The sequence below is a fragment of the Melospiza melodia genome, chromosome 5 (genome assembly GCF_035770615.1).
Source record: "Melospiza melodia melodia isolate bMelMel2 chromosome 5, bMelMel2.pri, whole genome shotgun sequence".
In the NCBI taxonomy this organism is placed as follows: domain Eukaryota; kingdom Metazoa; phylum Chordata; class Aves; order Passeriformes; family Passerellidae; genus Melospiza; species Melospiza melodia.
The window spans coordinates 4,466,773-4,487,619 of record NC_086198.1 but is presented as its reverse complement, the minus strand read 5'-3'; the positions used below and the strand labels follow the sequence as shown (position 1 = coordinate 4,487,619).

General features: G+C 38.2%; 1 protein-coding gene across 15 annotated transcripts in view; it reads left to right on the top strand.

Moving 5' to 3' along the window:
* TENM3 (teneurin transmembrane protein 3) overlaps positions 1 to 20,847 on the top strand; it is a 1,293,822-nt gene that overhangs the window by 1,211,861 nt on the left and 61,114 nt on the right. For 11 of the 15 annotated variants that reach the window (XM_063156143.1, XM_063156142.1, XM_063156144.1 and 8 more), the window contains 4 exons: positions 954 to 1,139; positions 14,120 to 14,146; positions 15,727 to 15,744; positions 16,659 to 16,805. In XM_063156143.1, coding sequence (XP_063012213.1) covers positions 954 to 1,139; positions 14,120 to 14,146; positions 15,727 to 15,744; positions 16,659 to 16,805 — 378 coding nt within the window. The remainder of the gene's footprint in view (positions 1 to 953; positions 1,140 to 14,119; positions 14,147 to 15,726; positions 15,745 to 16,658; positions 16,806 to 20,847) is intronic. The other 4 variants (XM_063156151.1, XM_063156145.1, XM_063156153.1 and 1 more) reach the window with 2 other exon arrangements.

Sequence of the window (20,847 nt, the reverse complement as noted above, 5' to 3'; positions counted from 1 at the left end):
TTAAATATAGTATTTCTGTGAACCATACATGGCTACAGCCAGCTGCATGCCAAGGAACTAAAAAGTCCCTCAGGCTGTATTGTATCTCTTTGTTTTTCTGTTTTCTGCTAAGCAGAAGTAAAGTTTGCTGGAGTCTGACTAAATGAACCAAAATGGTAAATACAAAATCTGGCAGTGTAAATTATCATCTTACGTTAGCTGAGAATTAATATGTGTTGTTTGGCCTCTGACTACCTTTGGCTGTTAACATATTTTTCAATTATTCTATCAGATACAAGATCCTGTTACTATATGTAAATGACAAGTTAAATTGCTGTATGTTGATTTATTTTTTTAACAAATTATTATTGAAACCAGACTGTTCATAGCTGTCACTGATACAAATTTACTGAAAGTAAAAGAGTAAAATGATCTTTTATACTTTACAGATGTGTCAGTGCATCAGCATAGTGCTAATTTGTTTCACTAAGGCTGATTCTTTATAATGAAAAATGTGTCAGTAATGGCACATTTCAACTTTGAAAGAAAGCAGGGAGAAGAGTATGGAGGGGAAACCTTGCTAATTTGAACTTCGTCATAGTAGATTCACCACAGACAATGATCAAGGTATACCTTACATTTTGTCATTTTGTCACTGTGAGTACAGTGTAACTTCTGGTAGGTATGAGTGCCATATAATCTAAGATACAAAAGGTTACTCTTAAGACAAACGTGACCACAAAGACACATGCTTCAAAATTACCGCAAGCTAGCAAAAGATCTGTGAACATTTAAACATCACTTAAGTCTGCCAGCTAACCAAAAGAGCATTAGCAAAGAGATAAAACTGTGCTCTCTATTCTGTTGAACCGCAAGTGAAAATGTCTTTCGCAGTAAATTCCTTTGATTTAGCTTTCTAAGGTTTTGCCTTTCTTACTCTTGCCTTGCCTTTCTTGTTCTCCGTGTCCCCGCAGAGCTGTGTTCGGCGGACTGCGGCGCGCACGGCGTGTGCGTGGGCGCCGCGTGTCGCTGCGAGGAGGGCTGGACGGGCGCGGCCTGCAGCCAGCGCGCCTGCCACCCGCGCTGCGCCGAGCACGGCACCTGCAAGGACGGCAAGTGCGAGTGCAGCCAGGGATGGAACGGAGAGCACTGCACCATTGGTAGGCTGCCTGCGCTTTACCCTGCCCGCGCTGCGAAGCGCAACCGGACGGCGCTGCCGGCCGCCTCTCCATCACGAGCGTATCGCTTTGAAAGTGTTTCTTCAAAGAGAGCGTTTGCATGTGTCAGTCTGTGAAAATGAATTGATGTTTTAAGAAAGGAAATGGTTATATAATGGCTGGTCAAGTTCTTCATAGCTAGCTTGCCATGAAGAGAAGGTGGAAGAATTTCCTCTTCAATCTTTTCCCTTTAACTGCCTTTCACTGAGGGGGAGGTTACTTTTATTTTGAATGGTAAATATACTACTTGATTTGTGCTTTTCTATTTTTATGTGATAGCTTTATGTCTTTTGAAAATGAAGTTCCCTATTGTTTTTCTTTCTTTTTTTCTCTTTTAAGGAGAAGAAGCACTAAAAAGTGACTTGCCTACATAAAAATGTCTCTTCTGCCATGTAAAAAATACCTAACTGCCCAAAATTATCTTCTTGTCAACATAATGTTCTATTTTAGAATACTGTCAAATTTCTTACGTGTCAATAACGTAACAGCAGTTTAATACAGCTGATGGGGAAGAAGCCACCCTTATTACAGTTTCTGTAACCAAGTTAATTCTAGTGCCTGAAAACCTTTGGAAGTTACTATACCATTCTCAATGGAGTTTTTTGTACCCAGTCATTTAGAGTCTATATGTCCTGTATAGAGCAGGATATCCTTCTCCACTACACAGGCTTCGACAGTGAGCTAGCATGAGAAATCATGCATATAAATAGGAGCACTTAGAAAACATGGAGCTGTAGTGCTAAGAAATTCCCTTCTGCACTAATGCCCCTTTGTGTAAGATGCTGCAGGTCTGTGACAGTGGAGTGGGGTCCTATCCAAACAATTTTTTATCTTGGCAGAGCCACATAGAAAAACTTCTGCATGACAACAGCTAGGAAGCCCAGGCAGAGGAACTGGCAATGCTCTGCATATAAGAGATGACTAATTTGCACTTTGGTGAGTGGAGAGCATTGCATGAAGCTCATTAGAGGCCATGCCAGGACTAACCCTGTGACTGCAGTATTCATGGGGCACATCACCCAAGTATGAGAAGCATCGTGGCTAAGCCACTTTGAGGTGGATTGAATTGGCAACAAAAGAAGTAGCCACAGGTCAGACAAAGGCAAGCATAACTGAGTGTTGAGGAAATCATGGATAATCTGAATAATCAAAAAAAGTCCAATAAGTAAAAAATCTCACGTGGTCCTGTGTTTGGATAGATGGAGAAGAGGTGGTTAAAAGAGGTGATGTAGCTGAAGCAACAGGATAGGACATAAGTCTAACTGCAGTGGATGTGAATGTAGCATGAATTGCTTTTGCCACAAGCGAAAAAGAGCCTGGAGAATTTTAACTTCCATGGAACTTTTGGAAGGGCTCTAACTCTGAATGTGTTAGCACAGCTAAGCCATAACAGGGACATGAGTATCTAGAAAATACTATAATGAGTATCTAGAAAATAGCAAAACACAAGCTGTGCTCCCAGGTATTTTACAGCCCTGGCAGAGGGGCAGGTGGTGGTGCTGCAAAGGAGAAGCAGTGGTAAATAAGAGCTCTGGGGGCAGGGAAAATGAGGGCCTATTACAGCTGTGTTAATTAATACCCACGTCACTGTGCCCAGAAAATGAGGCAAGGTTTTCTTTTTTAGAAGGGAGTCAGGTGTGAAAGTAATAAGATTGACTTCAGAATTATTTTTTACAGCAATCACAATTGATTTGTAAAGGTTGGTTGGTTGGGTTGGAGTTTTTGTTATTTACTAATGAAATTGCTCGAACATATGAGGGAGAGGTAATCAAGATGCATCTGCAGAAGCAGAGGGAGAATCAATAGGGTTAATGTTTTTGAGGAGCTTCCAGAAAACATGCTGACAAAGAGAGTGGAGAGGTGGGGAGAGAACTGCTTTCTGAACAATAAAAAAAGTAAATATTTAGAAGTCGGATAAAGCCTTTCCCCTGACTGCCTTAACTTGCCAACGAGCAATTACTCAGCAGATCACTCTGCTGTTGGTCTCACTGACCTTGGCAGCATTTCAAGGGTTGCAGTTATACACGGATGAACTGCTCTTGAACAATTTTTCCAACATATTAAGCACAAACAAGTTTTTCCTCAGCACTGGGCAAGCAGGTTTGTCTTTCCACCTGTTTATTCTTTAAATGGGTGTTTACTTTCTGGCTGCTGCTGTAAAGATAGTTTCATTTGTTTATATTGCCCTTACAGCCTCCAAGGCAAGTAACAAGGTACAGGCTTTAGCCTGCTGTTAGATTTATTTTTTTAGACCTGTTTCTTTCCATGTTACAGAGAATCCAGGTCATTTTATTGCTCATTTCCAACAGTATTTCAACTTCATGGGGGAAAAATTGCTGCCTCCTTAGCTTGGCAGATGAAGAGTCAATTTGCTTTTCTCTCATCTACCCTACAGTAGGTAGTAGCTCTTTCTGAGCAATGAATTTCAAAGCACAAGGGACTATGCAAACCAATTTTTTATTGTCACCCTCCATATGTAATCCAGGCATTTTATGCTACCTACAACTCTCTACTTAGTAGCAGAATATTTGCATAATTTGTGTTATGTGTATGAAAGAAGCCTACTCACTCCCCCTTTATATGTCTAAAAATAAGCAATTGCACCCTTCTTATTTCTAAAAGTCATTAACCGTTTAGCTGAGGTACTGTGAAGTATTTTAGAAATGCAAATGTGTTTCTTTGTTGCAGCTATTAGCTGGAAGCCCTATGAAGTGCAGCAGCCAAAATTAACAGCTTCTTTGGGAAAGGAATATTGCAAAGAAACTGTAAATCTTAAGGGCAATTCACTTTATTCACTTTTTATGAAAGGAGTAGCCCTCCAGACCTCTGGCTGGATGTTCAAAATGGAGCAGATGTGTATGCATTACTCACAGAGGCACAAACTGAAATATATACTGAATCATCTCAATCCATAACTCATTTGATGAAAGAATTTATGGTATTTTTGTAAAGCATGAATGCCATTCAAAATGGTAAAAAAATGTTTTGTACCTCAGCTGACGATTTTTATGTATTCTTAAATGATAACTGTCTGTCCAGTCTCATTTTCAGTTAGCCCAGTTTGCATTGTAAGTTGATATGTGTTAAAACATAGCATGAAGGAAAAAACCTGTCTCCTTATTAAAGCAAGTTAGTCCTTAGTTGTATTTCTCTCTAATATCATTTAAATCTTAGATTGCTTCTTGAGTTTTGCTGATTTTTACATATACCTCAAAATATTTAAATGGAATTAGGAAATGCTAATTACTTTACACTGCCAGATACCTATTTCATTGATTTTTTAAATTTATTTCAATACTTCGGGATGTTGGGAAGAAAAATTGTAGGTGATTGCAAAGGTATGCTTTTTTTTGTTCAGAAAAAAAAATTTAGACATCTGCCTATCTGGGTTGAACCTCAAGGTTTCCCTAAGGCTGAAGATGACAGGACTGGATTGGAGAAATAATATACATATGTATTTTATATACTTTCGTTTGTGATAGAGAACAGAGTAGACTAAATAAAGCAGGGAGGAGGGGAGGTCTATTTGTTTGAAGCAATGAGTATGGTGAGGTGGACAAGATTGTTTGGACTGATGCAGTAAACCTGCTGTCTGTTGCTGATACCCACTGTTCCATTATGGGCCTTTGGCACAGGGTGGTGCAACTTCCACACCTCACCTGCTGTCAGCCACGCCTGTGAGCCACTGCCTTGGCTCTGAATGCATCCTTCCACATATTTATATCAAAAATGTTCAGAGATAAGTACTTGCTCAGCATTTTGATGAATGAATCTAATAGGAATTAGCAAAACTCAAACCCTGGTGCTATTGTTTATCATCTTAGAGGTTTGAACTAAATATAGGCAATGTATGTTTCAAGCACTAGACAGTTTAAGGCACCTAAGTTGCTTATAATCTCTTCCCTCTGGAGAACTGTAGTCATAAACTCATAGGATCATGGAATAATTTGGATTGAAAGGGACCTGTAGAGGTCAGCCCCCCTGCAGTAAGCAGCATCATCTTCAAATAGATTTGCTCAGAGCCTCATGTGCTGAGAGCCTCATGCAGCCTGGCCTTGAATGTTTCTAGGGCATTCTCCATCTCTCTGGGCAACTTGGTCCAGTGTTCCACCATCCAACTGAATAAAACTTTAAGTCTAGTTTGAATCTGCCCTCTTTTACTTTAAAACCATTACACCTTGTCCTGTCACTGCTGAAATGTTTCATGTAATTTTCACAATTTCCTGTATCCCCTGTATGAGAACAGGTTAAATCAACAGTTCACTGCAGAGCTACTGGAACTCACGTGTCAATTGTTTATTTGGTCTGCAAGTGACATTCATGGGTCTGAGGTTAACATCCATGTATTATATTCTGAAGCTCAACCTGCATCTCAATGGGATACAAGACAGCAGATGCACAGCTGGTGCCTAGGTGATAGCCTGGATGAAAATCTGCCCTGTAATTAAGTTTTCATAACTGAGTTGTGCTAAAGTATGTTTTTGTTTCCTTTCTGTCCTGGCTTGCAATGAGTTCAGTGACCCTCTCATGTCTGAGTAGTTGTTTCGTGAGATTGGAACAGATATTATTTCAGAAAGTCTATTATTTTTTGTGATATACTGTCATGTACCATAAGTATATAAGGTAACTTTCATAGGAAGCCCATACATATGAATACTTTTCCAGCTGCTTTTCCATTAAACTCACTTAGCTGAATGAAATTAGTAAATAATTATGTTGGTGGGGAACCTGTTATATTGATGTGCTGTGAAACAACTCACTTTTACAATGCAGCCTGATTTTTTCTATAGACTAAATTAGCTTTATCATAATCTAAATTGCAAATTTGCCAATTTGCATTAAAACTATGCCTTCTTGTTCAGAATTGTCAACACCTCTTTTTTAAGTCTTTAACATTAAGCATGGGTGGGTAAGACCATCTGTTTTTAGCTTGCCTGCAGCTCCATTACTTAACACAAGACAGGTTACAGCTGTTTAATTGTTATCACGTTGAACGATTATCTTTCAATCCAAAATTAATATTTGTATATGTATGCATGGAAAGCATAGCGCTAAACATAAATGAGCAAATGTGGATTAATGGCATTAAGCATTCATATTAATCCCTCAGGAGGGCTAAAGTTAGCATCATGGTACTTTCATGCTACTTTTGAGTGCCACATGAGACTGCTTTACCTGGTGTGCAGAACTGAAAATCAAAGCCAGTGGTGGTTCACTGAGAAGTGTACAGCTTATATTTATATTCCAGTGAGAACTGGGATCTAATTGGTTTATTTTCTAAGAATTTCCCCTAAAATGTAGTTGAGGAAAAAAAAAAAAGGCAAATTATTTATTTTAACTTTTTTTCTTTGCAAGAAAAACAGTAGCATGACATTCAAATCAGTCAAACAAAAAAAAAATTTCCTCAGCAAGGAATTTCTAGTTTCATTTATTTTAGCCAGAAAATTTGGAATATCATCTGGGTTCGATATTCAGAATTATGAAAAAAAGAAGTCTAGAGCACTTCCCTTTAAGTGTGTTTCCATTAGCACAGACTGTACTGGTGACTGATGAAAATGGTTTTCTGTCTGGGGACAAGCATGAAAGCATCAGTGTGCTGGTTTTCCATGTGGCCACAATCAGATGAGCATAAGCACCAAAGTACAGCAAGTGTTGAGGAATGCTGAGACAGAATGTCCTCCAGTAAGTTAGATGGCCTGCACCTGTTCCCTTCAGCACGTGTTTAGCTTGGGGCTCCTTATACTACAGATTTCAAATATGACTGCAGGGAAATGACACTTTATCTCTGTATAAAGATCAGAGAGCAAGATAAATGTGTTCCTTCAGTTAATTAAACGAGATGCTTATAGAAAACTTGATATGGCTGTATATCATTACGCTATACATTTCTGACACGTGTGCTCGACAGAGTAAGTCATGAACCAGTTTGAGGGCTTGGTCTGTCTTCTCTACATTTGCACATTAGCAGCACAGAAAACCAGTACTGTGATGGCCACTGTCATTTCAGTGCTGATGCTAATTGCCACTTGAACTTTTCTTGAAGTTTAATTCCTGACGATATTCACGTTGCAGAGCTGTTTAATGCTTCCCATATTTATTGTACCTTATTGCATGCACAGGAATTTTTCATAAATTTTATGATTCTTTTAAAATTTTTTGTCCCTCGAATTGTAGTAATTACTTCTGTATGGATATATTCCGTAATTATCAAAATTCCGAAATTTGTGGTTTTTTTCAGTTATGGGTTCATGGAATCATGCCTGAATACAAGTTTCATCTTAAAAATAAGATTGTGTCTGAATGTAGGCATGACCTTTGACAAACAGTTTTTATCAGATAAAATCAATCAAGTATTCAAAACTAATTATATCCAGTCTCAATTAGTTCACCATAGTATTGTGAGTGACACCCTACTTTGAAAACACCTGACTGCTTTGCAGCTGGGATTTTACAGCAATATTTATACCTAGCCCCTCAATGCAAAAAGCCTGCAAGAAGACATGATTACTTTCTTGGCATCCAGAGGACTGATAATCACAGTTTAACAAGATTTCATGAAATTCAGAAAAAAATTGGGGTTTGTGTTTCGTGTGCCTAAAGGACATGTTATTAAATTGCCAGACCAAGCTTTGAATATTCCAAATATCTGTTCATGTGGTAACCATAAAAATACTCAATTACCAGGTGAATTTAAGATGGAGCATGCATTTTTGGAGCTATGAAAAAAGTGAGTTATTGGTCAGGCCTTAACACATTTCAAGACCAAGTATCTCAAATACAAATTAACTGTTAGCATACTTTAAATTGCTAATTGGTTAATTTGCATTTAAATGAGGACCACATGTGAAGTTCAAGTTAGGCACATTTTCAGAAAGCAGCAGAATCCTCTGAGATGTGAAGAATTTTAAAGCCTGTTGTGAAGCTTATTTCAGCTGAAGTGGCCAGAGAGTAAGTGCTTTTGTACATTCTGTTGTTGCATGCTGGTCAGACCACATTCTCTAAATACTTTCAGTCAGGGAGAAAGATGGAAACTGTAATGCTTCCCATCCTGGTCCATGCCCTAATGTGGTTTCAAGCTAAATTTGTCTTTTATGCAGTTCTTAATGTGAGTGTTAGGTTTTTACCTGTATCTGAGGCAGGTCTTCACAAGTTTGTTGATTCAAATTAACTTTTTCAGCCTGTACGTGTGGGATAGTTTTAACCCCTTAATGGTATATAATCTTTCTTCTAAATCCTCTTCCACCTAAACTAATATTAAGTAGGAAACAGCACTGCTCATGATCTTACCAATAGTCCCAAATTTCCTATGTCTACTACATCCTAAAACTAACTGAACCTTTTATTCTAATACATATGTAGCTTTCCAGTAATAATGGTTAGAAATCTTACTTTAGAGTAAAATTGAGATGATGTCCAGAACAAAAAATGTGAAGGATAAGGGGCTTATGTGCCTTTGTGTACAAATCTCATAAATGATTGCTGCAAAGAACAGTCGCAATTTTGGCAAGGGATAAATTGCAGTGATGTCAGGCCTCTCTGCAAATGTTTAAAATGCATAAATGATTAAAAAGATAGGAGTTTGGGGTGACAACAGTGTTTTGGCCGTTGTAAGGAGGAAAAAAGTGAAATTGTGTGAAACTGTAATTCCATCCATGTGGTCTCCTTTACAAGAAGGGCAAAGGGAAATTTAGGAGCAAAAAAGTATCAAAAGGAGAGAGTGTTTGTAATCCTCCTCTATTGGCAGCAATGCTCTGAACATATGGTCTGTCTAAGACAAGGTTCTTACAAACTCAGAGAATGGATGATGACTATGAGCTGCTTACAGTGGAAGAACATGTGCTTTCAGTACTGTTCAGTGATGAATAGGAGGAATTGCATTTGCAAATGATACCAAAGCCTGCTGCCCCCAAGCACTTTGGAAGACAGGACAAGAATTTTAAATTACTTTAACAAATAGCACAGACTATGCAGAAAAATGAGGTGCAATTCAACAAATGCTGGCTTCTATCCTTAAGAATAATCAGCTGCACAAATCCAAGTTAGGAAGCAGTTTGCCAGGCAGAAAGCACAGTAGAAGATGCTGAATTTGACATGAGTAAACCTTTCTAAAGACAGGCTACAAGAGTGGCTTTAAAATTTTGTGAATTCTGGACTTCTGTAAGTTTTTGATAGAGGCATGGAGCAGCTCTGAATTTGCATATGGATGCATGCTTTTTTTAGTTGTTCTTTGGGAGGGAAAGCAGTTGCCTAAAGGAATCAGTATGGTATTCCCTAGGATAAGAAATGCTGGGTTTAAATAATACAAGGCTGTTTTGGGGTTTTATTTTTATTTATTTTATTTATTTATTTTTGTTCAAAATGTTGGTTTAAATGTCAAAATAGTTTAACTGTGGCTGGGTGGAAATGCGAGGAAATGAGGGTGATCTGGTAGCCATGTCAGGAGAAGCAAACCACCGTGGACTGAGTATTGAGTAAATTAGAAAAGCCAGACAGAGCTGTTAGCCCTGAGTTCTGTACCAATTCCCCAAAACAAGCACCAAAACTTGTTTAAAACTACATTTTCTCTAAAGCTTTCAGTAAGTTTTTTCTTCTGCTGGCAAGTACCTGTGAAACCCCTGATAAAGTGTGTGCCTCATCCCCTGCCACTACTTGGCTGCACAGGGTGTAATGTTCATAAGAGACTGATCCACAGGATGAACTGGTTAAGGATGATTTTGAAGGCTTGGATTCCACTCTTGATTCTAACATGTATTTACTGTTAGTTGCTCACAAGTATAGACTGTAAAGAAGTTCTCTCTGACTGTTCTTCACTTTCTGGGAGCAAGATTTGCACATGTGTGATTTGCTTAAAATGTTGGTTCCTGTATGAAATACTATATAATTCTAAGTATTGCAGAAAATCACATCAGAGGTGCTTGTAGTGAAGTGAATGGAGATTTCTCACTCTGATGTTTCTATGCTTTAGTTACTGGTAAAATGAGGTAAGAACACCAGTGTTCTTAGATAGTGTGCTAAATAATTGTGACTTAAGGAGGAAGGTAATAGGAAACTCTGAAAGAGAACTGTTGCTTCTTTGTTTAGGTCAGCCTAGTGTGCCTGTTAGGGCATCAGCTGTTTGTTGTTTGTGAGAGAATGAGTGCTGAATGAGGACTGTGAGCTCTGCACATTCACAAGGTAAAAAATGTATAAAACTTGCACAGGTAGCCATAAATCCATCACTGCCTAAATTTTTGATGCTCGGCATGGCTACTATCATAATATTCTTCTGATGTGTTCAGGGGTTTTTGGCATATGGATTGTAAACAAAGTTTATACAAATACAAAAGATTAATAAAAATAAGTGAAGATATTAAAACTTTCTACCTTTAAACAGATAAATGTGTGGAAAGCTTAAGGGAAACAGTATGGTAACAACATAGCGTAGTTTGCTTACAGTCAGTTTTCATTCCAAGAAAAACCTGCTGTCTCACTGTGTGACACTTGGTGCGAGGTTAGGTAGGAATGTAAACTTGACTGATGCCAGGAATGTCCTTCACATGTTCCTGTAGAGAGCATGGAGTTTGTGTGAGCAGCAGAGATCCTTCTGCAGTCATTCCCCAGGGAATGGGAAGTGCAGTAAGGAGCTGTGCGGGATGAGGAGAGGAGGCGAAGCAGAGCTTGCTCTGAGAGGAGCAGAACAGCGTTCTTCGTTGTTGCCAATACTGAAATTATTTCTGCGTCATCTCTCTTTTCTTCCCTACTTTGGTTCTGTTCTTCCCCCCCTCTTTGGTTCTCTTTTCTCTTTCTATCTTCTCCTTCTGTTTCCTTTTACAGGAAGAGGTGGTAATGCAGTAAGGAAGGGAGAGAGGTGATTGTATTAGTGGAAATGAGGCAAGGGCAAAGTAATTCATGACTCTCAAGCTATTGAATTGACACTGTAACAGGCCTCTATATACATTACAAAAACACAGGGCATGTTACAGTCTAGTGTACAGATTACAAAGATTATGATGGGTGAAGATATCTGATGGAGAGAAATGATTTAAACTAACAGAGATGTAAATTCACTGTACACCATTTAGAAGCATGTCACCATTTGTGCCAAATGACAGAATAATCAGAATAAAGCAGTGCTATAAGGACCAATTAAGGAACATCAAATCAATGGGTATGTGACTCATGCTGATTTAAACGGGAGCTGATTGGAATAAATAGATTTAATATGTACTTTTATTCTTAGGCTGTTCTGTCATAACTGGAGGAAGCAGTATATGAGTAAGGAAGACACTGGCTTACATCTCTGATAGGAAATTAATGGGAGACATTAAATAATTTTTTTTTAAAGTCAGGATTCTGACCAGTTAAGAAATATGCTGTCTTAAGTGTGAATTTGCCTGACTGTTACTCTTTCTTAGTAAAATCATTTATCTGCCACATATTTATATAAAGACCCACACAGATTAATGGCATCATTTCTGTTTTAGTTTGTATGAATTTTGAATGCCGCTTAGATCTTCTTGGGCTTTTAGTAGCCTAGAAAATGTACAAATCATATCTTCATTTTTGTTTTTCTTTTTTCCACTTGGAATTATGTGAAGTCCTTCTACTTCTGGAGATAATAGCAAGATGTAAATGGCACAGTCTTAAACTCTGCAAGAAAACTCTTGTAGGTATATTGTCTGGTCTGTAATTAGACTTTTTAATTTTATATAACCTTTATGTGCCACATGTGTAAATATCTTGCAAGGAGCGCCTGCTGAGATGCTCCAAATCCCACCTAGAATTCTCTATACAGAGGGGGGAAAAGGCTTGTACTTTGTATTTCCACGCAGGTTCATTCCTCTTTCAGTTGCGGTGCTGTGAAGATAAGGAAGACAGCATGGCTAGTTAAACTTCACTGCAAAGTTCTACAGTTTTTGTCATTCATTTTCTGCTTTGTGGTTTTTCTATAATGCTGCATATTAACCAAAACACTTTCTAACATTGTCCTTAATGTCAGCTGACCATGAGTAAAAGGATGCTGGAAGGTAGAACTTGTTTTCTGAGAATTACAGTTTTGTGGTTTGGAGCTGGCTTCTTACAAGACTGCTGGATAAAAAAGAAAATCTGAAAAGAACATTTTCCTAATCTCTCTTGGGGTTGTGGGGGGGGGTTGGTTTGGGGTTTTTGTTGTTGTTTTGTTTTTGTTTGTTTGGGGTTTTTTAATGAAGATTGGATTCTGAAAATAAATAATGTGGGGGACTTGGGATTACAGGGACTGTTTTCAGTTGCCTAGGAGGTTTTTGCAGTGTTCTGTTACCTATCCTTACACTTGAAGAGGCATTTAATGTTTTACTGGTGGATAGATGAATTCCCCAGACAGACTTGATTGCTTTCATTTTATGAAATAGAGCTTGATTATTCCTCCACACATACTAAACCATGTTTTAAGCTGTGTAGAAGCAAGGGGAATTATACTGGATGAGTAAGAGAAGAATTTGATCCACCCTGAAATGTAGCTGTATCATATTTCTTTTTGTTTGTGATTAATGTGAAAAGCTACCTAGTTTGTTGCTGCTGCTCTAAATGTTCTGTAATTGATGTTTTCATCTTAATTTGTCTGGCATTAATCTCACTGTTATAGGGGAAAAGCAGAAAAAAGCTGAGTAGTGGACACCTGACACTTTCTTCTCCTCTTAGTTGTAGCAGTGCCTCCTGATATATATCACCTCCCTCCTTGGAATCCAGAGCAGCTTTTTTCTCTTCATCCAAACTGCAGGAAAGGCCTTTGTTACCCACCCAAAGGGATCCTAGCAATGACAGAGAACTGGCCAGACAGGGGCCATCATCCATCAGGGATTTAGGAAAGTCAAGTTTTAAAGGAGAGAGGCTGGGGGGGGCTGTGTTGAGAGACCTTGTCCCCAGCAAAAGCTGAGGATGGAGCCCAACATCCCTGGCTCAGCTTGGCTGTTCCCACTGCCCTGGTCTGCAGTTTCCCCTCTCCTTGGGCATGGCTGGCTTTGGTAGCCTGCAGTGGACCTGGTGGCTTTGCTGTGTGACATCAACCCCTTTCACACAACTGCAGTTGATGTCTGTTTCCTGGAAGGAAGGAGGGAATATGTTACCCATCTGTGCTATGTCTCATGTATTAAAAGTAGGCCCTGCTGCTTGAAATCCTTCTTATGCTCTGTATGTCATTCATCCATCTGCCTCCTCAAATCTTTTGTGAAATCTTAAGTGTCATAACTTACAAAAAGAAGTCTTGCTATTCTTGTATATACCGTGTTATTTATTTTTATACATCTAAAGCCTGTTTAATTTTCACCTGCTTTTCAAAATGAAATGGATCATCACACTACTAACCTCACTATGCCCTCTTCCACCCCTTATTTACAATTCAGCTTGTTTTACATACTTGGTTTGTGTGCTTAGAAGAATAACTGTGACTGAATTGAAGCAGAAGAAAAAAAACCTTCCTAAGAATCCTGTTAATCCATTGAGAAATAAGATAGTGTGCTGGTTATGCTGTCAGAGTTATGAGTGACCTGCAAATCAAAAATCTTCTGTGTGGTTGGTGTTTTAAAGCTCATATGCTAAGGAGTTGCTCTTGTGTTGTGTTGAAAATCGAATTTTTAAGGTAGTTTTGATTATATTTTTGTTATATAAAAAAAATCAAAGCATGGCAAGACAAGTCAGAAGAAAATGTAGTCTCAGAAATGTAGCTTCCCTTTTGCTTCTGCAGGCCTACTTTCTAAAACAGTTTCATTGATTCATGACGATGCTTGCTGAAAAGAGAATTTCTTGCATTTTTAAAAGCCTTGAAATACATTTTCATTTTGTAATGTAAGACCTCTCATGTCAGGTGCACCTGCTTGATTTGCATGTGAATTCTGAACAATTCTTGTTTCATGTGACACTTCTGAAATGTCTGTCTGTTTTTTTTTTTTTTCTTTTTAATTCTCAAGCTCACTATTTGGATAAGATAGTGAAAGGTACTGTATATTTGCTCTTTGACATGCCTTTATCTACTACTTTATCTCTATCTTGGTTTTTTTTTTTTTTTAATATTAATATATAGTTAAAAACATAGTAGTCTGGGCAAAAGAATCTTCTCTTACATACATTCCATGGATTATATATATAACTCATATGGCTTTCAACTCATCTCAAAATTTTGCTTTTGTTGTATGGTAACACTTTATCAGTAATTATACATTTATGAACAAACTGTATACATGTATTAGACTTAATCTGAACCAATAACTGAAGATAGTATTCATTTGCTGTTTGTACCTTTTTTTTTTGTTAGTTTTGTCATTGAACCTCTGCCTACAAAACCCTAAATATCATGGGAACAAAGCCAAGTGATACTTTTGTCACAGAACAAGTGTCATTAGTTCTAAAGAACAGATCAAATATAGAGATGTGTGTGTTTATATACTGATAATCAATAGATTTCCTGAGACTTTTAAGCTTTTGATTATCTGAATGTAGAAAATCTACAGGAAATTATGACTTGTATCTTGTATGAATCTAGAAAAATCTTTTTTAGTCTATGCAACATTTTCAATTAAGAGGTTCAAGGATGCAAAAACCTAACATGAAACAGCAAAGATTCTTTTATCTTCAGTTACGGTAAAAAATTGATTTAGAAAAATGTTTAAAATATTCCTACCCCTCTTTCCCTGAGTATCTTCCCCTATTCCTTGTGTTTTTTCATTAGAATATGGCAATATTGATGGCAATATCCAGGCTTTCACACAATAAGTCTTGAGTGTACCCAGTTGACTCCTAAATTGCTTTGTCAGTATTGCAATTATATATGTAAGTCTTTTGTAAGTCAAATAGAAGAAATGCTATGAAGAACTAGATCTCAGTACATTAACAAATACTATTAGCAGCTGCAGTCTGAAGGAATAAAAGTAGCAAGACTAATTTCAGCCTGGCATGATGGCACAACATCCATAACTGTAGCATACCCATCCTTCCTCACAAGAGGTTTTCCTGATTCTCTGCCTTCTAAGAGTGATTTGACAAGAGTTAAGCACCCTTTATAACTTTTTTCTGTATCTTTGTAATTTGGAGCTACAAGGTTGAAAGGAGTCAGTAAATTCAAAATTCTTTAGAAGAAAAAAGCAACTTGCTTCTGAAAAACCACTCTTAAGCTTAAACAAAATAGATCAGTAGGTTAGTTGACAGAGATAGGTGTTCTAAAACGTGAAGAATTGTTTACCCAGTTACTTAGGGTTTTTGGATGCAAGTTTACGGAGAATTGTTGTTTCCAGAAATATCTGATTTGTAGCTGCTTCTCATAAGAGAGTTAGTGCCATATCTGTACTTGCTTCTGTCAGTGTCTTATCACAGTCATAGATAAGGAGCACTGAAATCTACATATTTATAGCGTTGTCATTCTCATACAGATCATGTTGGCTGCATGCCAGATTTCATCACTAGGAAGTGACAGATACTGTTTTTTTTAATGCAATGTTAGACTGAAAACAATTATCGATTTTGGATATATTAAATTATGTTAATTGTTTCCCAAATTTTCCCTCCTTGGCCATAAAAGCAGACAAGATAGGATATAAAGGTAACAGCACAAAAGCCTTAGGGAGATTGTCACAAAAAATCACTCTCTGCTATCTGTCTTGAAGCACGTCACTACCGTGTTTTTGTTCAGTCTATCAATGTTTATTGTGGTCCTTATGGTATTTCATTTTGTCCGTCCTAAGTAATCAAATACGCACAGCTATTACATTGAGTTGGAAATCCTGTTGGTCCTGTCCCATCCGTATGCAGCCTGAATCCTAATGTTTGTTAGAATAGATGCTAAGCTGCTTCACTATTCCTGGGCTTTGCTTATTCTGTGAAAAGGAATGTATTTTTGGCATAAAGTATAGTCATTAAAACTGGCCTATACTTTGTGCAATTATTTAACAGACTGTAATTTCACATGAATACACGGCAACTCTGAGACCAGATAAAGTTAACCTTCTCTTTTATTACTTGCCTAAATCATACCCATTTTCCTGCTTAAGAATTTGGAGGGATTTGTTCATAGTAACAGGGAGATTAATCATTGGTGCCAGTAATTAATCAATACTGCATAGAGCAAATAATGATCTATTCTAAGAGCACAGAAAAATGTATCATTTTACACAGCTGTGTTTGCGCTATGCACTCATCTCTTTTTACTTTGAAAAAACAAAAATTAAAAAACCAAACTTAATTTTGTCTGGCCTGCAGGTATTTAGAGGATTGGTGCATTTATTTCCTGCCTGTACAGGTAAGTGGTGTCTCAAGTGTCAGGCCAATCAAAGATGCCACTTTGTTAAGAATTATGTTCCCCAGGTAATGTTGCTGTTCTGCTCCATGTGCAATTACAGTATTTGTGCTGTTCTTAAGGCCTGTTCCCAGTAAGTGTCCCTTGTTTGTATTTTCTTTTCTTTTTATATTGTTGCAATATTTAAATCACTTGTGCTTTTTCTTTGTCTGTTTCAACAGAGGGCTGCCCTGGTTTGTGCAACAGCAATGGGAGATGCACGCTGGACCAGAATGGCTGGCATTGTGTCTGCCAGCCAGGATGGAGGGGAGCAGGCTGTGATGTAGCCATGGAAACTCTCTGCACTGACAGTAAGGACAACGAAGGAGGTAAGAGACACCAAGTGGATCTTTAGCTCTGGGGAGAACAGGTTGAGGAACAGGGATTTTTTTAGTCAGGTGAATAAATGCTGCCATGAAAACCATACATGCATTTGACTCGCTCTTGTGTCTGTAAGGATATGCCATGGTCTTCAGTGCTTCTTCATGGCATATCAGCAAGGCCTAACGAGCTGTGTGTGACAGCTCAGATGTGTACTTAGGGAAAAATAGGTGTCACCTTTGTTTCCCTGCAGTGGTCTTTTATACTGGAAAAAAACATAGTTTCAACTCAGTGAACTGTTGGAGAGGGGAAAAAAAAGGATGGAGTTCAGAATTTCAGTGACCTCACAAGGAAATTATCCCAAGAGAATAGGCCAAATTGGGGGTTCACTTTGAACTATGATGCAATTGCTGGAAAGAACTGGTTACCCAGCCTACAGAGATCTTACCTCTCTATAGCTTTTGAATGTTCATATAACTGACAGGATGCTCCCAGAAGTCTTTCTTCCTTTTTTTCTTTTTGGCTTACTTTTCCATAGTCTGTCATTCAGGTGACAGGTAACAATCTGCAGCGAGATGTAGGCAGGATTGCTAGCCTAAGGAATCAATCTGTGATTATTGTTGTAGTCTGGGGAAGCTGGAGGGGCTGTGACTTAGCATGATTCCAGAATCACGTAAAAAAACCCACAAAAACAAGATTTAATGTGAATGCACTCCAATATTAGATTAGCATAATGCTTTTATTATTTGTTTTTCTTCCTCTTCTCTCGTCAATTCTTTTTGCTTAACACCTTCAGATTCAGAGAAGAGATAAAAACTCCATTAGGGCTTCTGGATGATGATAAAGTCATCTGGGACTTTGTCTTTCTGTTTTCGACTGTGTATGTCTCTGCAATTGCTGATTGAGTCTTTGCTCTCCTGTCCCTACTGCAGCTGGGATCTTACACACCACTAACTATAAATAACAGCAGCATTTACTTCCTGAGGAAAATAAGTAACACGGTTAAAACTGTGCTGCTGTTCATTACTGTGCACATCATTTGGCTTGTCATCCTTCTCCATTATGTATTACATATTTTGAGGCAGTTTTCCATACTTAGGGGCCTAAACAGTCTGACCCAGGTTCCAGCAGAAATGTGCTTGTTTGGGAAATTAAGTTCGGGTGGGCCAAGGACTTAACAAGATAAGGAAAAACGAGAAACCTGCAAACTTGAAGCGAGGAGGAGAAGAAACTAGGTGGAAGTATAAACAACCTGGAGAAAACAAGAGATTATGTAGGGGGAGAAAAAGGGAAAATACATTACAAGTCCAATAGTAGACTAAATCAGATTCAGTAAATGTTAAAGATCATATAAGGATGTGACATAGGGCAGCAAGAGCCAGGAGCGGGTAATGGAGCGGTAGGAGGAAGAAGAACAAGGTGAACAGGAATGCCTGTAAATGGAGCAAGAAAAAAGAAGTTGCTCCTTCAGACTGAAAACAATAATAGCTTTTTGGGGGAAAAGGAACAAGGAATTGGAGCAGAACAATCTAACAGGATGAGTTAAAGACAGAAGAATGATTTTGAGGAAAAAATAGCTAATGCTGATAGTTTGTTGCCTTTTTCTCTCTCTCATTTCCTTTATTCATATTGCCTTTATGGACATCATTATGCAGTTATGCATGAGGAAGGGGGTTTCCAGGCTCTTGTTTTGCTGTGGTTGGCCTGTATAATGCTATTTGTCAATGGCTTTTATCTTAATTTATATGCTTCAATACAGTGTGTATTCACTTCAGTCTTTAGCTGTGGCTGAGAAGAAGGGTTAAAATTTAACAAATCAAATTAAAAATGGAAGTATCCCTAACAAAACTGGGGAAAGAAAGTCTCCTTTGTAAGCTACCTGGAAAGAGAAGAAGTATTACTTCCCTTTCCTGCAATCAACCCACTAATCTCCCAGCAAGCCATTAAAATTTCAGACAGCTACAGGGAATGGCACAAGTATTCTTCTGCTGTATTTGTTTATCATGGGAGATTAGGTTATCTGAGCCCTTGTGCTGAATTTATAGTGTGGCTGCGGGTAGTGTGATCTACATCTCACTAGGCTCAGTGGTTACATAATTAAAGTTATCTCAGTTGTTGTCTGTTTGATATGCTGTGGTTAGTGTTTATGCTTTATCCTACACTGGGTAGAATGTATTTCATATATTAATATCAGCACAGTTCATTTATAAAAGTGTCTGCTGTTCCTTTGATTCTTTGCTCTTTCTGGGACTGATTATTCAAATTCTGTGAACATGAGCATCCTAAGGATCCCAGCGGGAATATTCTCCATAGGACATCCTAATGGCATCAAGGCATACCTGAGTATTTTCCCTTCTAGATATTATTGACATATGATGGGATGATTATTGCTTATCTTCCTTTTAATACAGGTTTTTCAGAGTCTTGGAAATAATTTCTGTTCTCATTAAGGCTCACTCTTATTTTCCCCTGTGTTTGACTGGATTTTTCTTTACATTTTAGCATCCCACAAGGAAAGTGTGCATCAAGCAGATCTTAGCCTGAATTAAACTCCTAATGACTTTGTGAGGAGGGGGAAGTCAGAGCTGTCTGTGGGTGGAATATGCCTGTCTTCTTGGGGAAAAAAGGTGGCACTATTATACTTGAACAAAGTGGGCCATGCTTTGCTATCACTGTAGAAAGAATAAGAAACAGGAAGAGTGGCTGTTTACTCTTTAGTTTAGATGGGTCCTTATTGAAGAGACTCCTTAGTTAAGTTTGCTTTTTATTAGCTCCTATCCAATTATTTAGAGTATTTACAGGTTTCCACAAGCAAGATTTAAGGGAACGTTAATATTCTTTCTTTGCTGAAATTAAAATAAATACTGTAATAAAGCAAAGCATACTTAGCACTACTGTATTTTTTAAATCACTTGCATAGTCTAGGACAGCCTGTTTCTGGAAATGTCACAGGATAGTACAAATTCAGCCTAAAGGTTGTCTAAACCAGGGCCTCCTCTCTGATAGTGGCTAGTAGCTGTTGCTTAGCAAAACATTGTGATAGGGTCGATGTGAACTTGCATTTTCGTTTGTATGCTAACAGGCTGCGAATTAAAGTGAGGAATTACTGCCACAGAACGTTTTCCATATCAGAAGAGTTGCTAAGTGCAAAGAAAACCCAAGCTAAGGAAATCTCAGGAAGTATCTGCTTGAACTAGGAGTGATACTGTGGCATGCTCAGATTCTCTGGCTTGTGCTCTGACACTTCCCATTATTCTTCAGCTGTTTGATTGCATCTGTGGTAGCTGGTGAATGCTGGGTTCATATATCATGGGACTTATCCACAGTGCCTCCAAGATTTCTTTCTGGAATGAGAATTCACTTGGAGCCCCACAATTCATATTTGAATTGTGCAAAGCTGAATTCCAGTGCTTGCACACTGTTCTGGAATAAATCAAGGGCTGTTTGTACTTTTCTGGCTTTTCTGACCAGCTGTTCCTACAAGCAGTCATTTTGATGTCTATGATTGAGTCCATTCAATATAGCCTGTTGCCAAACTGAGGTATGTAAGGATAACTGAGATTTGGTTATACAGTTTTCTTTCCTTTCCTGTCTCTTGCCTTGGTGGAATGGCCAGCATCATAATTCCAAAACTATATTCTTCCTATGTAGGCACTGAATTTCACTCTATGGAGATTTTTGTTGCCTAAATATTTAATCAACTATAATCAACAACAACCAAGAATAGGATTTATGTAGGTCCTTGACTACCATCTCCCCTTGACACTGGCAGATCTTTTGCCCAGGACTTACTTTGTCCCTCTACTTTTCTTCCTTCCAGCAGTTTTATTCCATTCAAAAGCAAGCAGTCCCACTGATACATCTTATTTTTCAGACACACATTGTGGGGATCCTCTGTCTTGATTCCTCTCATTTAATCACATAAAGAGAGCGTGGAGAAGAGAAAGGTTGGGTTGAAAGTGACCTTAAAGATCATCTAGTTCCAATCCCCCCTGCCATGGACAGGGACACCTTCCACTACACCACATTGCTCAAAACACCATCCAACCT